General features: G+C 40.6%; 4 protein-coding genes across 4 annotated transcripts; all 4 read right to left on the bottom strand.

Moving 5' to 3' along the window:
• Positions 1-2,157: 2,157 nt before the first annotated feature.
• On the bottom strand, positions 2,158-3,277 carry BDB00DRAFT_764592 (major facilitator superfamily domain-containing protein; the record flags this gene model as incomplete). Its single annotated transcript, XM_053119463.1, has 4 exons — positions 2,158-2,491; positions 2,614-2,915; positions 2,992-3,072; positions 3,152-3,277. Coding segments are annotated over 4 exons (843 nt in total), but the record flags the coding sequence as incomplete, so codon positions are not given.
• Positions 3,278-6,236: 2,959 nt separating this feature from the next.
• BDB00DRAFT_788407 (uncharacterized protein) lies at positions 6,237-8,180 on the bottom strand (the record flags this gene model as incomplete). The annotated part of the gene is made up of 5 exons (XM_053120800.1): positions 6,237-6,410; positions 7,022-7,198; positions 7,230-7,275; positions 7,842-7,866; positions 8,084-8,180. The coding sequence occupies 5 exons, from the start codon at positions 8,178-8,180 to the stop codon at positions 6,237-6,239; spliced, it is 519 nt and encodes a 172-aa protein (XP_052979193.1).
• Positions 8,181-10,122: 1,942 nt separating this feature from the next.
• On the bottom strand, positions 10,123-11,257 carry BDB00DRAFT_764654 (major facilitator superfamily domain-containing protein; the record flags this gene model as incomplete). The annotated part of the gene is made up of 4 exons (XM_053119468.1): positions 10,123-10,435; positions 10,573-10,872; positions 10,949-11,055; positions 11,132-11,257. Coding segments are annotated over 4 exons (846 nt in total), but the record flags the coding sequence as incomplete, so codon positions are not given.
• Positions 11,258-14,217: 2,960 nt separating this feature from the next.
• Positions 14,218-16,794, bottom strand: BDB00DRAFT_764688 (gamma-glutamyltranspeptidase; the record flags this gene model as incomplete). The annotated part of the gene is made up of 10 exons (XM_053119472.1): positions 14,218-14,618; positions 14,696-14,876; positions 14,946-14,969; positions 15,048-15,585; positions 15,669-15,784; positions 15,852-15,882; positions 15,959-16,150; positions 16,225-16,358; positions 16,579-16,636; positions 16,724-16,794. 10 exons carry the CDS (start codon positions 16,792-16,794, stop codon positions 14,218-14,220), a joined length of 1,746 nt encoding a protein of 581 aa, XP_052979191.1.
• Between the last annotated feature and the right edge of the window lie 907 nt (positions 16,795-17,701).

Below are 17,701 nucleotides of genomic sequence, written 5' to 3'. Positions count from 1 at the left end.
AAAGGCAACGAGTCGGCGTAGTGGACGTATAGTTTTTATTAGCTGTCCTTCTAGCTATATTCTGGAAGCCGGTATTCCTCGCATATGCAAAAAACGCAACACTGCACTGCCAATAGCCAACCCTACCAACCTGCTAAATACGAGAGGAAGACTACAAACTAAAGAAACATTCTCAGTTTTTGGTACAATATCTTGCAAAAAAGCTATAAAACTGCTAGAAGAATGAAATATCAAATGCAATCTTCGCCTTCCTCATGGAATACATGATGGTCGCTGATGGTTGATCATATTTACGTCTTATATGCGCTTACCATGCACGGCGCACCAAATTCAAGACGGTCAGATGTCTTTGGCCCAACCGAGAGTGATCGATCCTGTCATCTACCTGGCAACGTACTCTCACGCAAGGCACCGGTAGCTGAAATGTCAGTTGCATTAATTTCCCTCGCATCCCCTCCAAGATTGTCGTTGTGGCACTCAACAAGCGAAGCGCGAGCACTGCAGCGACTGTCCGTTTCTTATAAACCACTACTAATAGAGCTTCTCACGGCGTTTGGCATCATATTGGAAACATCAGTTAGATACACACGTCTTTGGCTGCATTTTAATCAACTGCTACGATCGGATGCAGCTCTCGCCAAAGGTAAATCGCAAACTTGTTGGCCAGCACTTATGCGAGTGCCTCGTAAAATTTACAGCCTAAGCCATCCTGTCGCCGACTACACCTTGGGGACGAGCCAGCACCCCACTGAATGTGTACTCCAAAGCGAATCATCTACCATCAGCTTCTTCTCAAAACAACGGTTGAGAATTTTCAGTGCGCCGTATTCGTATCCATAAGCTCACATGTGTTTCTTTCTCTTTCCATCTTTCTTTTTGTTTGTCATGTACACATCCCCGTCTCTTCTCTGGCCACAATTTTTCCCCACTACTGTAGAAATTTCTTCAGTGATGGCACCATATTCACCGTTTTATGTACCCTTTAACAATTTAGCTCCGTAAGGAAGCGATTACATGCTCAGGGCGCAGGTCAACTAGTCTTCCTTATCAATAATAATAAATCATAAATTCTCAACTATGATATGATAGTGTATCATAATTTGTCGCTGGCGGTTATGATACATCCTTGACGTATCATAATCGTTGATAGCAGCAGAATATGAAATAACATTTACGGGCTAGCAACCATTCCGTGGGTTCCATACACCACTGAGTGACGAAATATAAAAGGCAGTGAGTCTGAACTCATGCAGTGTTTAGAAAGGACAGGTAATAAGATATCGATGCATTTGATCCTTTTCATGGTATTTTATATATATGCAGGTAGTAGGATGCATGGGCTTTTTTATAAGAAAAATAAAACTCGCAAAATGGGAACACCATGCATTGTTTTCTATGTACATGAGCTGCAAACAATGCATTGTATCACACAGCATGGCTCGATTACTGTTGTTGCCAGATGCATTTTAGAAAAATCCAATTTGCGAGTGAAAATCGCAAATTCACCTATTTCGCTATTCGCTATGGGTACAATCCAAGTGCCTGCTACTATTACGGTGCTTACAAATTTGAAAAGATAGCTTCCTCTTATCTCATGTGAACTGAGGACAGTTTCATCTGGGTGTCTACCTTTACTTTATTTCTGATTTTGAAAACTTTATTCGTTACGTACTATAGCACATGTAGCAGGTAGGCACGACGAGAGAGGAGCATTACATAGGCACTATCGTGCTGATTCCCGCATTATTTTCCATGTTTCACGGTTACGGTTAACATAGGTAACAAATGGGCTTGTCGTAAGTAGCACACCCCCAATAATGGTGAAAAGAACGCCAAAGCCAAGAAGGTTTTGCAGAGGAATAACGCCCATCCTCCCTGCAGCAAGCAGAATGCATTTAATCGTCTGAATGCATGCTGTGTCACAATGACATACAGTTAGTTAAGATGTTGCTTTTAGATTCGTCTGCTACTCCGGTCAAGAATAAGTTACGAGTAGTGATACTACGTACCTTGAGCGGAAGAGCCGTGTTTTGGAAAGGATTGTACAGCATATACATTCAGCAACGATGTTGCCAGAGAAGGTCCAAATAAAACTGATTGCGATCATTCGGAAATACATAATAATAACATTTTCAGCATATACAAGTGCCTAAGCGTTTAATCCGAACCGCAATAGCTCTTACCAAGACCTTGACAGACAATTCCTGCCGAAAAGTGCACATCCTTTTGAATACACCATCCATACGCGGAAAATAAGGTAGCCATTGAAAAAGCTGCCACAAATAATATAGATTGACTCAACCTCATTTCTGGATAGACTTGCTTATCCTCTTCCTTTGCCTTGCCGACTCGACGCATGTAGATACGGTCTGACATTAGACCGCCCAAGTATGTACCTGCTGTATTTCCTGCTATTCCAGCAAGATAAAATAGTCCAACCATTGTCGATGAAAAGTGATACTGGGTGCTGTACGCCCATGTGAAAGAAATGCTAAGTGCATTGGTACCGAAGCCCCTATTAACCAACCAGCAAGTAAGATGAATTAGTGATTGCTTTCAACTATATTTTTCTGCATGGCACCGATACTCATATGGTCTACAAACAATACATACATAACTCCCAAGTATAGACAGCAGAGTAGCATATTTGGGAATCTGAGCAGTTTCAATGAAGAGAATGGATTGATCATTTTTGCCCATGATTTTTTCTTGCTGCTGCTGGAAATCTCTGCGTCGACAGCATCCTCGATTTGTTTTTGAAGGGCGTAGTGGTTGGTTTCGGGGAGAAAGATAAGGATAGTAAGACCCAATAATCCGTAGCTTGTTACAAAAAGCCAAAAAATGCTTCGCCAACCAAGGTACTGTGCCATTGCACCGCCAAGTAAAGGGCTACACATTACAGATAGTATTTTTATCTATTAGCATATATGGCCTACAACTGACTAGTACACAATAAAACACTTACGCAATGGCTGCACAATACGAAATAACAGAAGCATACCAGGAGAGTGCTTTGCCCTTTTCGTGGTCTTCAAAAACATCAATGATTATACCAGCACCCAGCGCATTGCTCTATACAATTACACAACTTTTGAGTAAACGCCATGATATGTACATCACTTCTCAATATAACAGACGAACAGCAACATACAGCAGCGGAACCGATAGCCATCGTAACGCGAAAACCAATTAACATCCCAATATTGATAGATAGTGCTGAACCAATGTTTCCGATAATCAAAAAGATGTTAGACACAGTGAACACAGGTCTGCGTCCTTAAGAAAAATTGCTGTCAGTAACAATGTTTGTAGAAGTTGTTGGTAAAACATACCATAATAATCTGCATATGATGCCCACACAGCAGACTATAGATTACCGATAGGATTGAAGTAATGGAAAACGTTATCATTAGCATGTTAAAACAAAAAGAAAAATCTCGAAAGACAAATGAAAAGAAGACTTACCAGCAAGCCAGTCGTTAAAGATTGAAATGACACTATCAATCATTGAGTTTTAGGAATACAAATCAAGAAAGACGACGAGCCGTATGTATACATCTGCAATACCTGTGATGTTCGCAATGGTTTCTGTCGTTTTCAGATCCTTTTGTATTGCAGGTAACGCAGGTAGCTAACAAAGATACTTTTTTTTCTCAACTCGCTGTGTTCGTGTACCTTGCCACTCAAACATAAAAAGGTGATAGTGTTAACTTACAAGAATACTTCCCATTGCTTGAACACTTGTATATAGTTGAATATTAGTATGCCCGACAACAACAAGCCAGTAAAGATAAACACACTTTCTGGTAATGACTATTAATATTATGACCTCTTACAGAATCTGAGATATGATCACAATGGCATATATGAGCCATTTTCTTGTTTTTGAAAATTTTTGACTTTGGTGAGGTGATGCAGTCGAATTTAACTTGTCGACTTTGTGGCCTTCTTTGGCGTTGTCCCCATGCTTTTGTATCGTCAAAGTAAATACGCCTCGGTCTCTTTCATCTTCGGTAGTATGTATCTGTAGACTGCTGTGAATTTTGTCTTTAATTATGATAAGCAAAAACTAATGATTGCTTGTCCTTTCACAGTTCCAATTGAGGTTGTTTAAAAACTTTTATACCTTTAACTTTTTCTTGATCTTGCTTAGAGTTACTTGCTGAACCGAGAGCTGTATTATCGTTGTGATTTTCATCACTTGTGTTGCAAACACTTTTTTTTACACTGTCGTCGTTAGATTTCATGATGGAAGCAATTAAGCTGATTTTCGTGTGTATTCCGGTAAGAAAATACTGGTGATGTTGGGCGGTACTGTAGTATAAGCCCTTATGGTGGACAAAGAACAGGTGTCTCTACTGTATTTTATAACGATTGTTTCTTATCCATGCACCTTATATGTAACTATGTATGTCATGGATCATCTGCAGCCAAAGCTTGAACATGAAAAAAATGCGGTGCTACGATACTTATTAACCTTATTATAGGTGTGACCCTTGTTAAGAGTATCCCATATGGCCGTATAATCAGTGGCTGCTCCCGTTACTGTGAGGGGTTAAAAACTCGGATCGTATTGAATCACCATGCAGTTTTTATTTTATTGTCAAAGTAGTGCCGCCATCTCGAACATGATCTGTCCAATACAGTGGTGCTCTCTGAAATTTTGGCGGTGGCTGAAAATAGCAGTGTGTTTGGTCAGATACTTCCTGTATTGAGAAGAATAAGGGTTCCAATTGTTTGTTTGTTTCTCTATTATTTTCGACTTACATATGATAATGAAGAAACTGCTCGAGCAATAGCTATTCTACCATGCATAAAGCAGTATGTACATCTTGTTTTGCTGATCAGTGCTGAGATCTTTCAGCATGTCAGTAATTAATTATAATGCAGATGTATCCGCTACAAGTGAAAAGCACGAGTTATCATCGGCAAAACGAAAAATTCTGCATTGGCCTATTTATATTTCGGGCTTCTCAGACAGTTCTAAGCATTTATATCGGTGATAAAAGATTGTGTAGCATAAGAGATATGCTATCTATTTTTTTACTTGCCTATAGTAAAGTGTGTATGACAATGTAGGCGTACATTGAGGCTATTGGTGGAAGGGGCAAGCCCCCCAAACCCCCCGGTAGCGACCCAGGACAAAGCTATAATAAAACTTCATCGTAAAGTATAAATTTATGAATCGGTTTTTACGTGGTCAAAGTAGAAACGGAAATACACAATTGGTATTGTAGAGAAATAAGACAGAGAAGATTTATTACTTACAGTAGTGTGGGTGTTATGGGTGGTTGTGAGTATCTCAAGAAAACGACATTTTTGGTAATAGGGTGTTCGGTTTGCGATCCCATCAGTCATATACCACAAATTGCGGTGATCATTGACGCGTGAGAAGGTCACATATAGTTGAGCGTGGTAGGTCGTGGCAAGTACACACCAACATGCTAAAGTCATTACCCTTGGGCCTTGTTGATGGTCATACAAAAGGCTAGCTTGACTGGAATCTGTTTCCATGAAAATCGGTAAGGCAAGGCAGACACTTCTGTGACCAGTCTGGAACGTGGGATTGTGACAATGTTGCCTAAATAATCTCCACTGCCAATCCCTGCCTGTACGAAGTGAGTGTGAAGCTGCCGACATATAAGCTTGGTGCTGTTGCACAGACCTTGCGCAGGATCGAGGTTGCAAATTGACAGGTTGATTCGGGTTGAGATGTGGTTTTTGTGAGGGAAACCTACAAAGTTGGAAATTGCATCCACATCACTTTGTCGAAAAGAAAACACCAACGTGAGACAGTCATTGTGTTTAAAAACTCTACAGGAACCTCGCTTCGGCTCTGGTTATCGACAGCAGAGTCCATAAAAAGGTATTCGCCGTGGGTACCGGGAAATTGTTCGGTTGCTATCATACATGGTCGATTCGGTCAACAATGTCGTTTGTTGGAGCAAGAATAGCCTTTTATACTTTATTTAATCTTCAATATTGTTTAATACTGTCCATCTCTTCATTCAAGTCGTCATCATCAAGTCCCATGTTCTGTGGTACGTCGTCGAGGGTTCTCTTTTAAGATCACGTTTGTGTCTTCGCCGATTATTCTTCTTTGCCGCGATTCTTTGTTGTTTTTTTCTCTTTGGCGTCTTGCTCCTCTACTTGGGCCATTTACACGAACCTGCCCGCCCTGGCAGTCTCACACGAATTTCAGACCAAACTGTCTCTGAGTTGCTCACTTGTGAAACTTAAGCAGAAGCAGCATTAAAAGTCTGCAGCCTCGATTGCACGCGGTCGGGTACCTCTGCAGCTTCTTCTAATGCATCTATCGATGTGATGGAGCACTTTAATATGCTGATTGACAACCAGTCTTGTACGTGCTCAAAAAGAATACGCTCCTTGAATACACCAGTTACTGTAACCTTGTACGTCGATGAGTTGTTTATTTCTGCTGCGCCCTGAAAGTTCTGTATGATTTCAGGCAACGTTCCTTGGATTTTCTTGGCACGTCTATTCCTTTTCCTTAGTAATATTTTCTTTTGACAAGCTGACTGCCATATCTTGTTCTGGTTTCTCACCCTTCTTCAAAAACGAAGCCATTCAGTGACATCAGCCTGTTTCCGCTCGTGACAGTGTGGCTTTTCTTAAAGAAAACAGTGGCAGTACTATTGCTTGAAAACATTTAGAAAAATGGTTTGATTGCTCGAAAAAAAATGGTCAGTTTTATATTCGTTTTGACACGTTTGATGGATGGTCACACAAACACTTCAGCAAACAAGATAAAGAAATGAAAACAGTAAATTTGTATTGACATAAGTGCAATTAAGAGATAAACGGCATAGGAAAAAAAAGGGCATGGGCGGAAAAAGGCAAAGGAACTCTCCGACATCCAAACAAGTGGGCAGCTGCTTGAGGGCTGCGATGTCTTGCATAGTAGCCTCAATTTGAGCAAAATTGTAGCTGGACAGCTTTATTTGGACAGTTATTGTGTTTGACAAGCATATTGCAATTACTATGAAAAGACCAAACTTACCCTGCCCAAGGCATACACTCCAAAGCAAGTCGGGAGCAGTAGCACAGGCTTGCCAACGTTGTTGCTCAGTTGAATAAGCCGAGAAGCACCGTTCAGCTTCTCGCCAATGGCCTTTGCCGACTTGGCTGCACCGTCGGGCCAAAGGGACGTGTCCAACAATGAAAGTTTAAGTGTTCTCTGCAGTATCGATCCAAGATAAACAATTTACCTTGCAAGTAGCCATTGGCAAAGGCTTTCTTGCTGGGGAGCTTGCCCTAGTCCACCAAAATGATGTCTGCCCTAAGGCAAACAAGTAAGCTCTCCAACAAGGCGCTCTTTCTCAACGTGCCAAAGAGATTGACAGTCCCATTGGACCTAAGCTAGACCTGCGCAGAGATGACAGAGATAATGCCCTGCAGTGGGGCCAAAGGCATTGGACTGGCTTCTAGCGTAAAGAAGGAAGAATTTGACAGAGAAGGGGTGGCTTCGGCGATGTGCGGTACCTGTCTGCTGATGTACTACCCACTTAGAAGCGTCGAAGGGGATCCGCTGTTGTTGTATAGAGGCAAAACCTGAGTCCACCAACAGTAATTAAACGCTCACTTTGAGAGATCTTGAAAAAACAAACCTGAGGTCTCCGTTGGACTGTATCTAAAGCGTGTGGACGGGCGACGTGACGTTGTGGAACGAGCAGCAGGTACAACCTGATTTTGATATGGTGGAGAAAGGCTCTTCTGCGATTGAGGATGGAGTGACAGGAGTTTCCTTTAGAAAAAGAAGGTTCGATCTTTCTGTGTTTTTTTGTCACCAAAAATAAATCGAAATGCTTACCGTAACGTACCCTTCTACTTGAAGAGGCTCGTTTGCTGTTGTTGCCGCAGGTTGCTCATTTTGGCCTACACTACTGTTGTGGAAACCAAGGTGAACTAAAGCAGATTCAGGATCCTGGAAGAGGTGAATGTTCTTTGAACACTGTCCACTTAGTGACCCGTTGCATGATCTTTACATAAGAAAAATAAGCGGCTGTTCAACACATCATATCTATTGCTATTGCTTTTTTTGTCAGAAAAACAGATAATATACCAAGTTCGCGCAATGCCGTCCTCAAAATTTCACTGTTGACAGATTCGTTGACAAAGAAAGCAGGAGTTTGGGTTGTTTTGTTTCCCTTGTGCCACATTATTCACATGTTCCCTTTCTGGCAATCCGTTCAAACGGACTGCCTTATTGGGAGTAGCCTACAACCTTGTCCTCGCCGTCTCGGATTTCACGCTGTAATGCCGAGGGAAATTCTGTGACAGCGACAGGACCTGAGCAGGAAAGCCCTGCTGTGTGAGCCAAATATAGGGGATACGACAATACAACAAACTATTACATAACTACCTGAGTAACTGTCTGAGATTGATATGATCGTACAGCAACTCTCACTGAGAATCGAGATACAACCCAGGGGAAAATACAGTGCAAAGCAATACAATAGGGGATATGCGAACACTACGCGTAAAATGCTACATATAAGTATACAGAAGGCTCTCTATGACTACGGAGGATACTCACGCGCAGGGCTCTTTCAACAAATCCGTGGAAGAGACGTCGTCTATTCTATATTCTTCAATAAATCTGGGTATTTGATAAATACAAGTGAAGGAGTGTGGTATATGTTCTGGTGTTAACGTCGGTAGAGGACCGGGAGACTTGCCCGTTGTGCTCGGGAGATCGGTTCACCGCCAGCAAAGCGTTTCCAGTATCTCCTGTGCAGTTCGTTCAGGGATTAAGAGGTCGCATCTAGCTTCTGCACCGTTCAAGGTAACGTTTTGGATTCTGTCGGTAAGTTGGATTAAATCTGGATCTCGATACACTCGATGAGACCCTATGGATTTTGATATTCATGGTTAGATATCGAAAGCAACTGAGGTTTTAGCAATAGTAACAAACTCTTTTTTTTTAGAACAATGGTTTCTTGCTGAATGTTTTTGCGATGTCTTCCCTTGACCTTTTTCACTGTTGCTTTTTGATTGGCTACGGTGACGGCCGAAGTAGAGGTTGGAGGATTCGATACCATGAAAAGAATTCATGAAACAGATAAATTTTCATTAGGTACTGTACCTGTCGTATATTTTTTCTTTTGGTCATTGATACAAGTGATCGGACACCACCAGTAATGCTACTACACTCGTCGGATACAATTTTTCATACACATCGTCCACTTTCATCTCGTTTTCTTGATATCAATATCAGTATCGTATGGTACATAGCAACCATGGTGATAGCTAAGTTAAAACCTTGAATATAAAATTAAGCAGAAGCTGCAGCAGAAAAGCTGTACTGGTTTTATAACTCTTTTTTGTCCATCGATCAACCGTATATATGAATTTGGTAACGCAAAAGGTTTTTTTTAATGGAAGTAGCAAGGAAAAGATGAGACAGGTTAAAGCGCGGCTGTATCGCATAACACGGCGGGATAAATCACGACATAGTAGATGTGCTAGGCTACATCGGACAAGAGAAGGCATGGCGGATGTTTGCTGGATTAAAATGTAAGAATGATATCATCTGGGTGTCTATCTTTGCTTTATTTCAGATTTCAAAGACTTTTCTAGTTACTACAGCACATGTAGCTCAGGTCGGCACCACGAGACAGGAGCATTACATAGGCACTATCGTGCTGATTCCCGCAATATCTTCCATTTTTCACGGTTACGGTTTACATAGGTAACAAATGGGCTTGTGGTAAGTAGCACACCCCCAATAATGGTGAAAAGAACGCCAAAGCCAAGAAGGTTTTGCAGAGGAGTAACGCCCACCCTCCCTGCAGCAAGCAGAATGCATTTGATCGTCTGAATGCATGCTGTGTCACAATTACATACAGTTAGATAAAATGCTGCCTTTATGATTCGTCTGTTACTCCGGTCAAAGATAAGATGCGAGCAGTGATACTACGTACCTTGAGCGGAAGAGCCGTGTTTTGGAAAGGATTGTACAGCATATACATTCAGCAACGATGTTGCCAGAGAAGGTCCAAATAAAACTTATTGCGATCATACGGAAATACATAATAAATTACATTTTGAGTATATACAATTTTCTTAGGGCATTTTGAGTATATACAAATACCTAAGCGTTCAATCCAAAAACGAAATAGAGCTCTTACCAAGACCTTGACAGACAATTCCTGCCGAAAAGTGCACATCCTTTTGAACAAACCATCCATACGCGGAAAATAAGGCAGCCGTTGAAAAAGCTGCCACAAACAATACGGATTGGCTCAGCCTCATTTCTGGATAGACTTGTTTATCCTCTTCCTTTGCCTTGCCGACTCGATGCATGTAGATACGGTCTGACACTAGACCACCCAAGTATGTACCTGCTGTATTTCCTGCTATTCCAGCAAGATAAAATAGTCCAACCATTGTCGATGAAAAGTGATATTGGGTGCTGTACGCCCATGTGAAAGAAATGCTAAGTGCATTGGTACCGAAGCCCCTATCAACCAACCGTTTAGTAAGATGAATGAGTGATTGCTTTCAATTATATATTTCTGCATGGCACCGATACGCATATGGTCTACAAACGATACATACATAACTCCCAGGTATAGGCAGCAGAGTAGCATATTTGGGAATCTGAGCAGTTTCAATGAAGAGAACGGATTGATCATTTTTTCCCATGATTTTTTCTTGCTGCTGGTGGAAATCTCTGCGTCGACAGCATCGTCAATTTGTTCTTGATCAATTTGTTTTTGAAGGGCATAGTGGTTGGTTTCGGGAAGAAAGAAAAGGATAATAAGCCCTAATAGACCGTGACTTATTACAAAAAGCCAAAAAATGCTTCGCCAACCAAAGTACTGTGCCATTGCACCGCCAAGTAAAGGGCTACACAATATAGATAGTATATCTATTCATTAGCAAATATGGCCTACAACTGACTAGTACACAATTAAACACTTACGCAATGGCTGCACAGTACGAAAGTACAGAAGCATACCAGGAGAGTGCTTTGCCCTTTTCGTGGTCCTCAAAAACATCAATGATTATTCCAGCACCCAGCGCATTGCTCTATACAGTGACACGTCTTCTGAGTAAAGGTTTGTGATACATCACTTCTCGATACAACGGACGAACAACAACATACAGCGGCAGAACCGATAGCCATCGTAACGCGAAAACCAATTAACATCCCAATATTGATAGATAGTGCTGAACCAATGTTTCCGATAATTAAAAAGATGTTAGACACAGTGAACACAGGTCTACGCCCTTAAGAAAAAGTGCGGTTAGTAAGAATGTTTGGCATCAAATATAAGCTATATTTGTAGAAGTTGTTGGTGAAATATACCATAATAATCTGCATATGATGCCCACACAGCAGACTAAAGATTACCGATAGGATTAAAGTAATGGAAAACGTTATCATTAGCATGTTAAAATAGAGGAAAAAATCTCGAAAGACAATTGAAAATAAGACTTACCAGTAAGGCAGTCGTTAAAGATTGAAGCGACACTATCCATCATAAGCTTTAGGAATACTTCAGAAACAAGACGAGTCATATGTGCACATCTGCAATATATTTACCTGTGATGTTTGCAATGGTTTCTGTCGTTTTCAAATCCTTTTGTATCGCAGGTAACGCAGGTAGCTAACAAAGATATATTTTTTTCAACTCGCTGTGTTCGTGTGCCGTCCACTCAAACATAAAAAGGTGATAGTCTGTTGACATACAAGAATATTTGCCATTGCTTGAACACTTGTATATAGTTGAAGATTAGTATGCCAGTAAAATCAAACACAATTTGGGGGCCATGACTATAAATATTATAAGCTCTTACAGAATCTGAGATATGATCACAATGGCGTAGACGAACCATTTTCTTGCTTTCGAGAATTTTTGGCTTTGGTGAGGTGATTCAGTCGAATTTAACTCGTCGACTTTATGGCCTTCTTTGAGATTGTCTTCGTGCAGTTGTATATTCAAAGTAGATGCGCCTCGGTCTCTTTCAACATCGGGCGTATGCATCTGTAGATTACTGTGAATTTTGTCTTTAATAAAGATTAGCAAAAACAAGTGATTGTTCAATTTCAATTCGATAAGAGGTTTTTTGAAACTATTATACCTATACTTTTCTCTTGACCTTCTGTTAAACTGCGAGCCGTATCATTGCTGTGTTTCTCGTTACTTCTGTTGCACACAGTTTTTTTTACACTGTCGTCGTTAGACTCCATGATGGAAGCAATATGCTGGTTTAGTGTTTAATTCGTAAAAGAAAATACTGATAATACCGGGTGGTACTGCAGTATAAGTCCTTATGTTGGGCAAAGAACAGGCGTCTCTACTGCATTTTATAACGGTTGTTTCTTAGTTCATGCACCGTATATGTAACTATGTATGTCATGCATCATCTGCAGCCCAAGCTTGAACAAGAAAAACATGCGGTGTTACGATACTTATAAACCTCATTATAATTGTGGCTCTTTTTAAGAGCATTCCATAGCGGCTACATAATCAGTGGCTGCTTTCGTCACTATGGGGGATTAAAGGCTCGGGTCGTATTAAATCACTATGTCGGTTTTCTATTTGTTGTCAAAGTAGTGCCATCTCGAACACGATCTGCCCAATACATTGGTGCACTATAAATTATAGCGGTGGCTGAAAATAGCAATGTGTTTGGTTAGATGATTGCACCTAATTCTTGTATTGGGAAGAATAAGTGTTCCATTTGTTTGTTTATTTTGTTTCTTTATTATTTGCTGCTTTGTTAATACAGGATCTCCTGACGAAACTGTGGCAACAATAGCTTTATTTACCATGTACAAAGCAACATGTACATCTTTGTTTTTGCTGTTCAGTCCCGAAATTTCCCAGCATCATCGGCAAAACGAAGTATTCTATATTGATCTATATAGACTTTCCTAGTACAGCTATAGACATATATACGGTGAAAAAATGTCGTATAGCATAAGAGATTCCTCTTATCTCTGTACTTGTCTATACTGTAATATAGTTGGGTTATCCATTGTTGACTCGAGCGATCTAGCAAAGTACATACGGAAGACTTTGTCCAATATCATCATACAAACTGTTATTACTCCACAGCGATATGAACGAACGCAACAGACACAACGAATGGAAACTGCTTGTATGTGTTGTAATGTGTATTCCGTATAAAAGCGGTTTCGATCACGATGATTACTTATTTAACTTATTCATCTCTGGCTTGGTCACTATCTACCATTGTTACTGCAGTCAGAGGCTGGCATCAGCACCAAGATTACGTAACGGTGGAACAGTTGCAAACTAATGTCAGTAGTGCCAGCAATTCCAGCACCGAAGTGTACGCAGATATAATATTACAGCCACAGCAAGGAGCCCAACGGAACTTACATGCTTCTTGTGGTTTTGTTTTCAACAATAGATTTGTTGTTCCTGATTTGTTCAGGTATCTTTACGACGAAACCCCTCGGCTTTTGTCAATTTATAGTTGAGTTTCTACACTGCCCATCGTCATTACGTACTATCTTCTTTAAGACGTTTGTGCAAAGTCTGCTGTCACTACGTCATATAAAGGGAAGGTGTATGGAATACGCTTGGGATGGTGGAGCATCACTGCCACCTCGTCCTTGATCCAAATAGTTTGTCGCAACGACGTTGGCTTCGATACTGTAGGAAACATGCTTGACGAAAACTTCCTGCACTGGATCAATCTATATGATTTTCGAAGTGTAGTTAAATCCATGGCACTTATGAACACATCTAAAGTAACCTTCTTTAAAATCTGACCAAAGAATACATATGTCTTATTGAGCCAAAATCTACCTATTATTCATATTTATGATATAGGCTTATATACGCTCCCAACCTTAAAAAAAGAATAGGTCCGGTCGTTATGTGTATATGCCTATACGTTACACGTATGTCCATATACTACGGCTTTCGCCCGCCTATTCAGAAATATCGGTCGGCATAGTCCAATTTCTGCGCATTTTACTTTTTACCGATGATTGGCGCATATGCTAAGAGGGTGATCTGCAGCGAGCATGTGCATACTGCAGACTGCAAACACATTTCCTGCTCTGTGGGCCACGTTGATGCGGTAGATAGTAAATATGTGAGATAATACATACAGTTTTGTCTGATATGATATCTATTTATGAACATCACTGTCAACAACACCTCTTTACATTCGTCGCTTATCTGCATACGCGCGTTACTTTGTATCTATTTAAAGTTTTGCTACCCCAAAACTGGACAAGCCTACAGTTTGGCCATCACCACGAGGATCGCTGCCACCAGCCAAAACTACTTGACCAGTACGAGTATCTTTTTTTGCTCGGATTATCTGACAGCGGCCAAACATTGTACGACGATATCCGTTGACAACATAGCAGGTGTGACCCATAGCTTCTAGCTGCTCGATTGCTTTTGGTGAAATGCCATCCTCGACATATACTGCAGAGTCGTTCATATTTGTAAATACGTTGGTTTCACTTGGTGCTCCGTCATCTTCCGGAGGAGCGATACAAATTCTGGGGAGATCAACGAGGTGTTGAGGATTTGTAAGGAAGTGCAACATATTCATGATAATTTGAACATGTCCTTGAGGCTGCATATAGCCACCAACCACTAGATAACAGTAAGTTGCATTAGTCTATTGCCAGGAGACCATAGTGTAGATTATGTAAATAAACCAGTTACTGTACCGCCAAAACAAGCTTCGAGCTCATGACCACCAGAGGGTGTCTTGCGTGTAATCATGGATGGTATGATTGTATGGTACGGACGCTTTTTGGGTCCAATGCAGTTGGGGTGGTTTTTGTCAACCATAAAGTTGCAACCCCGATTGTGCAAAGTGAACCCGCAACGATCAGGAATAATGTGAGACTGGTGTAATACAGTAAAGAATCAGACAATGTGTCCCTGTTAGCCTTGCTACTCTAAAAGAGAACTTACGCCAAAGTGATCAAAGTTCGAGTTCTGATATTGTATGAAATGCATGTGCTGTCAGTTATAATTCATGAATATTTCGTCTTCATATTATATCAGATTACTTACCAAAAAACTGCAAGCATTGCCCTCCTTATCGACAACGCTGAAGTATACCGTATCCTTTTTATGGTCTGGGTATCCTTGCACAATTTTGCTGTTGCGCTTTTTCATATCCACTAACTTGGCACGTTTAGAAAGATACTCTCTGCTTAATAGCTTTTCAGTTGGTACTGACAAGACTTGTGGATCGGTCACGCAACATCGAGTGTCAGCAAATGCCAAGCGTAGTGCTTCTATGACGACATGCAAGTATTCCGCTGAGTTATGCCCAAGTTTTGAAAGGTCTAATCCATGTTCTTCTTCTAAAGCTCGAATAATTCCAATCGCAATGAGTGCTGTAATGCCTTGGCTGTTTGGTGGGATTTCCCACACAGTCCAGCCATGGTAATCGAGTGAAATGGGCTCTATAACATCGGATGTGTGTGAAGCAAGATCTTCGTGTGTCATCAGACCTCCGCGAGACCTAATAGCCTGAACGATAGAATCACCAATGCGACCCTTGTAGAATCCATCTTTTCCTTCAGCGGCTACGGTTTTGAAAGTACTATTACATGGCGTAGGATACCAAGTATTATAAAAAAAAGATTAGATACAAGATATACTCACTATAGCTAAGATGATACATACTTTGCAAGATCGGGCAGCCGCATGATTTCACCTTCAAAAGGCGCACGAACTCCATCAAACAAGAAATCGTTTTTATTTCCGTTCTTCTCTTTCAAGCCTTTTGCCGCTTTGTTCCACTATGCAGCATCTTTGTTAGTATCATGAAAAGAAAGAAAAAGGTGATCCACATTTCGCAGCATTTACCAGTCTGGAACCAAAATGGGATACAGGAAACCTTTATAAACATATGCCAGCAATTAGCTTCGTATCCTCGCAACCATCTCACCCGGTATAGTGTAATTTTTAATTACCCGTTTTCTGCCAAACCAATTGCAGGTTGCAAAATAGCACTCATATCCAGTTTTCCAGATCCAAAATGGTCTACAAGATCCACCCACGCAGCCGCTGCTCCAGGAACAGTGACAGCGTGTATGCTAGTTTCAGGAATCGAAGAACCTTTACAGTGTGATTTAAAATAGTCAAGCGTCAGCGCGGCCGGGGATCTACAAGACGATGTATTAATATTCTTTTTTCTTCTCCTTCATCTATCATATAACGTCGCCCACAAGCGCAATACCTTCCAGTACCGTTCAAGGCGACAACTTTTTGGGTCTTGGCATTATAGAACAGACAAGCCGCATCTCCTCCGATACCTGTTGCTGCAGGCTCTGTATCCACAAGAAACGGTGAGTAAGAAAAGTACAAGTGATGCTGTTTTTTCTGCACAATTTGGTACCTGTAACGTTGAGAGCGGCGGCTGAGGTTTTTCGGATACAGTTAGTATACAAAAAAATGGGGTTTTCTCCAAGAACAGTAATCATGCATTACCAACAGCAACAGCAGCATCCTGACAACAAAATGAATCTTTATATTAATATCAAGTAGATAAGACAATCAAGGTCACAATCCTAGGATCCTTTTGGACATTTACAGCTGCATTTCCACCACTTTGAAGAATTTGTATACCGGCCTGTGTTGCAAGTGGTTGCCTAAACATATTTTATAGAGTCGAGTTTTGCGGGTTAGATTACTACGTGTTTTTCTATATAGGAATTCAACGTTATAATTGAACATACGAGCTAGCAACCATTCCATGGGTTCCGTACACAACAGAGCGGCGAGAGATAAAAGGAAGAGGATCCAACATCGCCATGATTGATGGTTAAAAGAAACAGGAAAGCGTTGTTATTTGTTTACTTTGGTCTTTATAATGAAATATGAATATGAAGCGTGACTCCCTCCTCATCGTCCTTTGTATTTCTGGCTTCGGCCTTAAAATGGATTAGTACATGGGTACTAGCTGTGCATATACCGTGCTTATAATTAACCTTGGCAATATAAGATTCCGAACAATAGCCGCATCTTAGAATATTTTATGGTATGTCCATGTATCTTGTTGTAGCTACATAAATGGCAGTTTTGTCTAGCATATATTATCCTCAGCAATAATGACGCGTAAGAAGTAAACCCAATGATAACGTCCTCAGCCTATGATTGAAAAGGAAAGATAGGGTTACGTAAATTCTATTTAGAATCTATTTCTTTTTTGTTTGTGCTGATATGCACAACTATTATGCATCTCAGCTAGTAAGGTTTATTTTGATTGTTATATCAACGGCAATTAATACGAAAAGTTTCAGAAGTATACTGCAGGCAACAATAACTGTGATGTACGATATAATCGACAATGCATTAGATGGAATAAAAGCAACATATCTTATGAAAGTTAAAAAATTTCCCTGCCGTGAGAAGCGACTATTCTTCGACTAGCGGGTATAATCTCATAATAGACCAAACTTCAGAGATATTCATCTTGTCATAGCGCTGAGCTTAACAACTAGATTGATCGAACAATAGAATAATCTATATACAGTACGTTTCTCGGGTGAGAACCCAGTAAGCTGTATTGATGATGTTGTTTCTCATAACATCATCTGGTACATATATCTCAAAGAGTTTGACCCTTCTTCTTAAAGGTAATTGACAATGAGGATTACGCTCCTTTATCTGTATTAATGGTATTTGCAACTGTACACTTTTTACAGTTGGTCAAT

Source organism: Zychaea mexicana (assembly GCF_025766255.1).
Source record: "Zychaea mexicana strain RSA 1403 chromosome Unknown BDB00scaffold_42, whole genome shotgun sequence".
Taxonomy (NCBI): domain Eukaryota; kingdom Fungi; phylum Mucoromycota; class Mucoromycetes; order Mucorales; family Lichtheimiaceae; genus Zychaea; species Zychaea mexicana.
Note: the sequence above shows the minus strand (reverse complement) of the source record. Positions and strands in the feature narration are given on the sequence as shown.